We start from the raw sequence: 9615 nt of genomic DNA, 5'->3' as shown, positions 1-9615 counted from the left end.
AATATTCATCTTATGGTTTTATTTTTATTGTGGGCCACTTTGAGCTTTTCTTAGGAAATGGGAAATAGGAATATCTCTAATATAGAAAAAAATGGAGGCTCTTTATTTTAGATTTGAATGCAAAATTCAGGACCCAAGATAGCCCTCCCCCATGAGGGAATATTTGACTGGTATGAGTTTTTTTTATAGGTCTTCTTCATTAATATTTTTATTTATGAATGGATGTAATCCAGAAGTTAATTGATAAATTTATTTGGAAGAATGTCAAGATAGAATTACTTGAACTCAGCATAATAATAAAAAATAAATAATTAAAAAAGTAAGTTTGTTTTCAATAATAATAATAATAATAATAATAATAATAATAATAATAATATAAAAACATTAAATATTATATTTTACTATGTGGGAGTGGGGGTGCCATTTTGCAGGGTTCAAGGGCCACCATGTCTCACACGGGGAGGGAGGAAGGAAAACCGATGCCCATCGCTGGAGTGTGCAATGAGGGGTTTCCTCAACACCCTTCCTGCTGCCAAATGTCCCTCACGGGCCTCTTAGGCCACTCCCACCTTCTCAGCCCTCAGCAAGAGAGTCAGACCAGTGCAAGGGCACATGGGATCCTCCTCTTTCTTCCCCGGGTCAGGTTCTAGGCTGACGCTTGACCTGTGGGATATTTCTTCCTGGCCTATGGCCTGCTAGCTTTAAACCAGCTGGCGTAAGGCTGCGGCGTTCCCTGCCTCACCGGGAAATCCCATGAGAAATGTAGGCCTCTCTTGCTTTGCTGTCGCCTCAGTAATGGCCTCCATTCTTGGTGTGGCTTTCTCAGTCAGGCAATGCTGCCCTGCCCTGGCAACTTTTGGCTCTTCTACTGCCACTAGGGCTGAAGCAGATTCTCCTCATCCAGGTGTTGCTATATGGACCAGCTTATACCGCATCAATTTGGGATCTGTCCTGGGTTGGGGACCACTGTACAAAGAAGATGCAGAGACCTCTGTGGGATAAGTCATGGCTTGGCTTTTAAATGATCGATTCCTTCCCCCAAGAAGATAATTAGCCTAAAACCTTTCGATCCATCTGGAACATCTACGCCATTTTCCCTGGTTTTGGGTGGGTGCCTGCTGGTTGAGTTTTTACTCTAACTACCTTTACATTTCACAGCCCCTGGGATGTTTACATAAAGGAAGAAGGGATTTTGTGGGCTCAAAACACCCTTTTCGGTGACAACAACAGGAGAGAGGAAATGTGAAGAAGTAAACACTAAGTATTTGCAGAATGAAAAAAAAAAAAGATCGATAAAAAATATTCACATTTTAGATATATAAACATTCCCATTCAAAAAACACAAGGTCATTTCAGGGTGGTTGGTTTTTCCTCTCCACAGAAATAAATAAATAAAAATATACCTTTCCCAATTCCAGCTTGCTCAGGAAAGAGGCAAAGTTAAATTATGAATAAAGAACAAGGAAGATCCAGTGGCTGAATGCCAGTCTATGGCTTCTAGAAGCCTAGACCAGGGGTGGGCAGGAAGTATTTCGACTTCAGCTCCCAGCATTCCAGATCACTGGCCATGTTGCCAGGGGCTTCTAGGAGTTGGATATCTACTTTCTGCCCATCCCTGGCTTAGAACAATAGCCCATTTTTTTCTAGGAATGGGACAACCAGCGAGTCTCCAGCTCCTTCAGGTTTTCTGATGTCCACCTTGAAGGTTGGCCTCATTCCCGATTTCCCCCCACCCACCCTCTGCAATGGGAAAAGTGTGCCTTTGACCATGCATTTTTTAAGCGTACACCAAAATGCTACTTTGACCCTCATTGACTAATGGTGTGGAAATGCATATTTTTAAAGCACGCATTTTTCTACAAAACACATGCTTCAGATGCAACCGTAAGCTCGGGAACACCCAAGCTTTGGTGGAGAAACACACACCCATTGGTATTTGTGTTTGGGGTTGCAAACGGGATGGGTTCTAATGCTTAACGAACTGAATAATTTCTGAGAGGAAAACTATTTGGGAGAAAGTGGGCCCTCCACAGGCAACCAGTGGAAGGGGGCTATTTTCCCCCCACGAGGAAAAGGAGAGAATGCTTTACACTCTGTCTGCTCTCTAAATATCCCAGGAACCTGTTACTAGCTTCCTCGCCCCGGGAGAATACATCACTCATATATCTTCAGCCAATGCGAATCGACAGGATATCCTTCAGGACCTGTGATGGTGGTCTCACTGCATATCTGTGCATGTGTATTCTCTCTCTCTCTCTCTCTCTCTCTCTCTCTCTGTGCATTACTCTTCCTTAAACAAAGGATTGAAGGGTCAAAGGCTGCCCTTTTCCCCAAAGTCCTCCCACATGGCAATGAAGAAGCCCTTGGAGTGTCCACAGTCCTCATCTCACAGCTCAGTGGCTGCAAGGGAACTGCAATGGCGTGCCCAATGGCTGCAGGGGGCGCCCCCGAGACTACACTTCTCCTTCTCTAGTAGTCCTTGGCAATTTGTACCTGGGGTGTGGCTAAGAGGGAGCTACCTGTTCTATCTGGCACGGAGATGCTCGCATATTTTCTACCGAAGCAGCTCTTGTGTCAACTCCTACCCTGACGGAGCAGTCAACTGGTAACACCTCCCCTCTTGCCCTTTCTCAACGGGATGCATGAGAAGCGGTCACCAACCCAGTGAGATGCATTGGGCATGATGGGTAGGGGACAGTGCCTCCCCCCAGATGTGGCATGACAACAGCTGGTGATCCATTTTGGCCAGACAAGGACCTCAACCAATAAACAGGTGGTTCTCCTGGACTGTACACAACCCCCTGGTTGAAAGAGAGACCCATTTCCTGTAGAGTGGGCAAGAAGATAAGCACCCTTCAGATTTCAGTGGCAATGATATCCTCATAAGGGACATCAGTACCATGGAGGTCAAGGTCAAAGGGCTCTTTGCCATCTTCTCCTGCAGCCAGCTGCTGGAGCATCTTCTCCAGATTCTGGTTCCGTTTGTACATGTGCAGGTAGCTCTGCTGTAGCTGCTTCTGGTAGTGGATCACCTTCTCTTTTTCCTCCTTCCAGGTCTGCCGTTCATGCTGGAAGCCAACCGTCATCTGCTGGTTGTTGTCTTGCTCCTCCCGCAGCTCTGCCTTCAGCTTCTCCACTTCCCTCCACAGGGCTTGGGCATCCTCTGTCACACAAGCCTCCAGGCCAGCAGAGGCCACCCCACACTTCATCTCCTCCCTGAGGATCGTCAGTTCCGTTCGGAGCTCTGCAATCTCCTGCTCCAGCAGGTTCACCTTCTCCCTCAGCAGCTCCGACTCGTTCTTCTTGCGTTGGAGCTCATTCTCACATACCTCCAGCTCCATGGCCTTGGCCCGCAGCGAGTCCTCCAAATCCTGGATCTTCATCTCCAGCAGTTCCATCTTAGCCCGGATATCCTTCAGCTGAGCTTTCAGGTTGAGGACCTCGCTGGTCTTGCTGTTGAGATCTGTCTGAGATTCCTTCAGCTGCTGCTTCAGGAGAGAGATTTCGCCAGACTTCTGACAAACCTGTAGGGACACATGACAGTGGGAGTCAGCAGGCCCTCTACAATTTGGCTCACCTGTGGCCAAAACTGCAGCATGGTTCTGTGGTAGGCAGGGACAGGGTCAAAAGTTGGCTAGGTCATCCCTTCTCTCTCTCTCTCTCCCTTCCTCCCCAGGCTGCTGGGGGGTGGGCAGATCATTCTTGTGAAACTAATCACTTGCAGAAGGCTTTGAAATCATTCTGAGGGCTGCATTTGGCCCAAGGCCCGCAAATTGCCCACCCCTGGATTAGATCATCTGGAGAGTTCTATGAATAGGATCGCAGCTGTAAGCTCTATTACACTGGAAAAAGGGATGTGAGCCTTCATTTTAGATCTTTACCATTCTCACCTTGACTAACCTGCACAGCTGTGCAAAGTACCTTCACTGGCAGCAAACCAAACATTAAGCCCAAACTAGAATGGTTTAAGGATAAAGGGATTACAAATGGAAAGTTGACCCTAATACAAAGGCCACTTGAACCATTATATATATTCAGTTCCATTATATGCAAATCACAGGCAATCATGGGCATCTGGAAGAACTAGCCAACAACCCAACTGCAGAGGGCGTGTAGGGTTAAAGCTTAAGTTATATGAACTTAGTCTTATTAAAGAATAACACAGCTACCCCTCTGGAAATAGCCTACATTATGTTCGCATTAATCACATGATATTGCCCAACAGCACAAAAAATATTTCATATGGTCAATTCCAACATGGTTTTAGCAAGTTACATTGATTCCTGCAAAAAATGGCATTTTGGCATTGCTCAGGTGTGTCCAGGCTAGTGAGGGAGACATCTTCAAGGAATCTTCTGGCTCCACGAGTGAGCCCTCCAAGCACCCAGTTCCCCAACCCCTTCACAAAAGGAGAGGTTTGTATGGCAGGGGGAGGACTGGAAGGAGGTGGGCACAAAGCCCATTATGAGCTGGGCCTACATTTAGAGGAACTTGAGCCCAGCTCCTAATGGGCTACGGATTTCCGAACCTCCCCAATTTCAAATTCACCTCTGTCACTACGCATCACAACAAGTACCTACTACAGGTCAGTACCCCAGCCAATCCACGTTGACAAAACTTTTTTGGATGCGCCGTTGTCCACCTTGCACTCACAACCCCTGCTTTATCCTCTTGGCCTCCATGCAAACGTGACCTTAAGACGGAGCAGAGCCTCACCTCCCACTGCGTTTCCTCCAGGGCTGGAGCATAGTTGGTCTTTTCTTTCTCGTAGGACCTCAGCTTGGACTCCAGCAAGTCCTGCTCCTTCATCAGGTTTGCCAGCTCCTCCCGAAGCTGCTTCTTCTCCTGCTGCAGCTGGAACACCTGGAGCTGCAGAAGCTGCTGAGCCCTCTGGCTCTTCTGTGAATTCTGTTTCAGCTTGCTGTTGCACTTCTGCTTCAGCCCTTCCATCTCGTCCCGGCAACGCCTCTGCTTCTCCTCGTAGCTCTGGCAGGAGGTGATCTCCTTCTCCTCGAAACTGCACTGGAGCTCTTGCAGCTCCCCTTCCCTCTCCAGCAGCTTCTGCTCCAACTCCTGGATCGCCGACTCCTCTGTGGAGATGGGCGAGCGGACACAGGCATTCTTCTCAGCCCCATGGGGGTTAGCAGATGGAGCTTTGCTGGGGTTGAGGATCTTGGTGCCCCCATCAGAGAAAGACAGGGCCTTCAGGCTCATCATGTTACTGTCCTGCAGGATAGCGCACTGGGTGATGTTGTGGGCCGAGCCCCCAAACCGGCTGATGGGCCCTACGGGAGCGACAAGAGGGTCCAATTGGTAGCTGCTGGCCGTGCTGTGAGTGGGGAGGCTAGACATAGAGTTCCTTCCTGAGTCCGACAGTCCTCCGGAGCACGGCGCGGGCTTAACGTCCAGATCCTTGGCTTTGTCCTGGGACTGGAGAGGCTGGGGGGCATGGCTGCTGCCGTGCTCCGGGGACGAGAGGAGGACTGTGTTTGAGCGAGGGAGGACTGGCTTGAAGGCTGTGGGCCTTGTGGCACTCTTGTCTGTAGCCTGGAGAGAAGGAGAAACTGGCTGGTTAGTGCAGACAGAGGAGCCTCCAGCACATGGCCTTTTCTACCTATTGCCAGAGAAGAGGCTAGTGGAGGCTGGTAGCTCTGATTTCAGTGGAGCTGAGATTCCATTCTCAGTTTCAGTCAAAATCAGCTACAACTCTAAACGGGCTATCCATAGGGTTCAGCACCTTGGATAGCTCCTTTAGAGTTTTGGCTGGTTGTGACTAAAACCGAGAATGGAATAGAAGCCCAAGGGTTCAGCACCTTGGATAGTTCCTATAGAGTTTTGGTTGGAAGAGGCATGAGGATAACTTTCTTTTCTGCAAACACACACACGCGCACACACACACACAATAATTTATCCAGGGTGCAACCCTATGCACATTTAGACAGAAATAAGACCTACAACTCCCAGCATTCCCCAGACAACCATGCATAGGATTATTTATTTGTTGATAATATTTATGGATCTCTTATATATGAAAGACATTTTCAAGCAATGTACAAAAACAAGTCCTGGTAGAAGAGAAGTATTACCTTGATAGGAACACCTGTTGGAAAAGGAATATTTTCAGGAGGCGCTTAAAAGCCAGCAGGGTTGCAATCTGCCTAATTTGTAGTGGTAGGGAGTTCCAGAGAGTGGGTACTATGACACTAAAGGCCTTACACCAAGATGGACGGGACTTCTGAAATAGTGGGTACAACCAGGAGATTTCCCCCCCCAAAAAAATTGAATGGGATTTTTTCCTGGAAAAGTTTTGGCTGACCTAAATAGATGAGGATTTGATTCCGAATGTTTATTTGATATTCATAAAAAGCCAAACTAAAAAAAATATGTTAATTTTGCATGCTGTATGAATAAGAACGTAAGAACATAAGAAGAGCCATGCTGGAACAGACCAAAGGTCCATCTAGTCCAGCAATCTGTTCACACAGTGGTCAAGCAGCTTTTGACCAGAAACCCACAAGCAGGACACAGGTGTCCGGCCATGTTCCCCAGTGAATGGTGTATATAGGCCTATTGTCTAGGAATCTCCGAATAGTTTATCTTAAAAGTAGCTGAACTGAAATATTTGATATGGGGGGAAATCATGATGCCCACACATTGAGACTCTCAGACCAGACCCTTCTCCAAGTACCATCAGTAGGAGAAATATATTATGCATTTAGAATAGACAGGGCCTTCTCTGTGGTAGTTCCTCCGGCTTTGGAAAGCCTTCCTTCCCAAGGGTGATGAGATTGTTGCCGACCTTTCTTTCTCTTCTGTGCCAAATCAAAATGTTCTTGTAGAATGCTGCTATTTTTCCTTATTTATTTGTTTATTTATTTATTTATTTATTTATTTATTTATTTATTTATTACATTTCTATACCGCCCAATAGCCGGAGCTCTCTGGGCGGTTCACATGCCAGGGGATCCCTGTGAACTACTCTAAACAATGGTGAGAGAAGGCTGTTGCCTTCATTTCTTTTTGTGGGCTTCCCAGATGCACTGTGGGCAGAGTGGCCACTCAGGCATTGCCAAAAACTAGGACATGCATCACCCCAAAAAGAGGACAAAAGAGAACACAGATTTGCATAGTATTTCCTATGCAAATTTAGAAACAATTACTGTAATTTAAATAGAAATACAAATCTAAATACAGCAGGAAAGACAGTGCCTGCCTGTTCAGCCTGCTGCTGTCAGGTGTTGTCAATGGGAAACCTCAAGTCTCCTTTTTATGGTTCTATATCTTTAAGCAGGTGTTGTGCTGGAGAGGCCTTCAAACAGAAGACTATACTCTGACAGCCCTTCAAATAGAGTACTGACCTCTATAAAGTAGGGCACATGGCCACCCTAACTGTGAGAAACAAAGCTGGACTTGACAGGCCTGTGGTCTGATCCAGCAGCGCTCTTCCTGCATTGACACAAACAAGGACTTTGTTGTACACTGAGCAGGTTTCACACAACTCACTAGTTCCAGCTGGTTGGAGATTGGCTTCAGTTTTGGTGGTGTTGGGGTGCCATAGTCCACGCTGCTGGACCCAGCCTGGCGCCCCAGCTCTCCACCAGAGAGTGGTGCGTAGTCTGTCTGGTGAGCTTTCTGGTTGACCTTGATGTAGAAGAAGTCCTCGTTCTTGTTGCCCTTGGAGCTGGACTTGTTGTGGCCCATTTCTTGAGAGAAGCCGAATTTCAGCAGCCCATCTGAGTACCTGTTCAGTTTCTTCAGGTGGGACGATTTGCGCAGCTTGTACTGCGATGCACGGCAGTGTTTGCTGTGGAAGCTGTGCCCGGAGATGAGGCTACTCACGCTTCCCATGGTGATGCTCCCAGATGGAGGATGTGCACAGAAGACAGAACGCCCAGGGGGTGTCTTCTAGGGGGACGTCCTGACTGCTGGAGAAGGCCGGTGTTGTGGTCATAGCAGAAGCCGCACTGTGCCAAGGAGCAACAAACCTGAGCAGGGGAGAGAAAGAAATGAGAACTGGTGAGTATGGAAAAGGCAGCTAACTAAGCCTTCACAGAATACAGTTGCAGTGGAGATATAGAGGGAGACCTGAATACAAGGGCCACTGCTGCTATTGACACAGTGCATGGTGTTGGTTAAGTCATTTCACAGTCTTACTGTCTCATCTGTAAAATGGGAATAACTTGAGCTTCATAGGTGACTCATAAAACCCAAGACGTGGAGTCCAGAAAACATCCATCTATGTCAGCCTTCCGCAACCTGGTGTCTTCCAGATGTTGGTAGCTTCAACTCCTATCAGTCCCAGTCAGCATGGAATTCCGGGAGTTGTAGTCCAAAACATCTGGAGGGCACCTGGTTGTGGAATATAGATTTGCGAACTGGAACAAAATTGTGACTGGGGCATTTCCCAGTGATTTGTGAACTGAAACAAAGTTTCTACAAGTGCAGTAGTCCTGCTCCTTTCTCGCTTTCCCTCCTCAAGTCCCCTCACCACAGAAGGGCTCATAAATAGTGCCAATGAAGCTCATGCATAGTGAATCCCCTCTCCAAAATCTGCATGCAGTATGAATCCCCTCCCTTGCGCCTGTGATTGGCCATCACAATCCCCTTCTTCCTCCCTGTTGGCAGAGGTAGCCTAACAGTATGGCAGTACTTGGGGCCCGCCTTCATGCCACACTGACTGGCCAAGCAGGGCTGTTCGTCATCTCGCTGGAAGAGGGGCTGCCCTGCCTGTTCAGCATAGAGGACATGAATTGCTGTTAAAGCCCAAGCTTTGAACATTTTTGAAGTTTCAAAAATTTCTACACATCTACACTGCTCAAGCTTCAGTTTAAAACAAAAATGAGCAAAATCACTCTGGTAGATCTCGAGTAATACGCCTTACACCACCGTGTTCCTATATAAAATTCTATTCTATTTCCCCCCCGTTCAGTGTGAATGGAGCAGTTGCAGAAAATCAGTGCATAATCAAAAAGAACACAATCCGAGTTCCTTCTGGGAGAATGGAAAGAGGGAGGGGGAATGTTTTGGAGGCTGATTCACTGCAGCAGGCTGATGGAGCGGAAGCCATTCTGGCTCCCCGCTGCTCTCTAAAAGCTTTTCTGCTCTCCACACTCGTGGGCGTTTGGGAGGCTGTGTCTCAGTCTCACTGGCAGAGTCCGAGGCCCGCTCTCTCCACACAAACGGCCTCTAAGTTCCGATGGAGATAAGCTCAGGTCTAAAATAAAATCCTCCCGTCCCTCCTCCTGCTGCCTGGATTTAAAACAAATGGTTTCCAGCCCGGCAGCTGCAGAAGACTGTGCGTGGGAGAGAACGAAGATTCAGGGGAACTTGAGGGGGAAGAGGTGGCTGATGGCAGAAATATCGTCACGAAGAGGAAACCGTGGAACATAGATCCCGCTCTCCCGCTTTTCTACCTGTTTCTGGTGGCAGGAGATTTTTCTGATCTCCCTCACTGCCTTCTCTGATTCTCACAGCCGCTTCTTTAATGCATTCATAGGAACAAAAAGGGTCATCCAGGTCAGTATCACCTTTCCCTCAGTAGCCCAAAAAATGCTTCGCAGGAGCCTCTATAAGAAGGTCCTGAAGGCAATCATTCAGAGGAGGCCTCCTGATAGC

General features: G+C 47.6%; 1 protein-coding gene across 1 annotated transcript; it reads right to left on the bottom strand.

Moving 5' to 3' along the window:
* Nucleotides 1-2855: 2855 nt before the first annotated feature.
* LZTS1 (leucine zipper tumor suppressor 1) lies at nucleotides 2856-7923 on the bottom strand. Its single transcript, XM_063139583.1, has 3 exons — nucleotides 7504-7923; nucleotides 4717-5547; nucleotides 2856-3524 (listed from the first exon to the last, which is right to left on the bottom strand). The coding sequence occupies exons 1-3, from the start codon at nucleotides 7846-7848 to the stop codon at nucleotides 2856-2858; spliced, it is 1845 nt and encodes a 614-aa protein (XP_062995653.1). The 5' UTR covers nucleotides 7849-7923.
* Between the last annotated feature and the right edge of the window lie 1692 nt (nucleotides 7924-9615).

Source organism: Elgaria multicarinata, chromosome 12 (assembly GCF_023053635.1).
Source record: "Elgaria multicarinata webbii isolate HBS135686 ecotype San Diego chromosome 12, rElgMul1.1.pri, whole genome shotgun sequence".
In the NCBI taxonomy this organism is placed as follows: Eukaryota; Metazoa; Chordata; class Lepidosauria; order Squamata; family Anguidae; genus Elgaria; species Elgaria multicarinata.
This window is presented reverse-complemented; position numbering and strand designations above follow the sequence as displayed.

Coding starts and splice junctions, on each gene's coding strand:
- LZTS1 (XM_063139583.1), bottom strand. CDS start 7,848: ATGGGAAGCGTGAGTAGCCTCATCTCCGGGCACAGCTTCCACAGCAAA. Junction 5,548..7,503: donor TCTCCAACCAGCTGGAACTA/GTGAGTTGTGTG, acceptor CCTTCTCTCCAG/GCTACAGACAAGAGTGCCAC. Junction 3,525..4,716: donor TGGAGGAAACGCAGTGGGAG/GTGAGGCTCTGC, acceptor GTGTCCCTACAG/GTTTGTCAGAAGTCTGGCGA.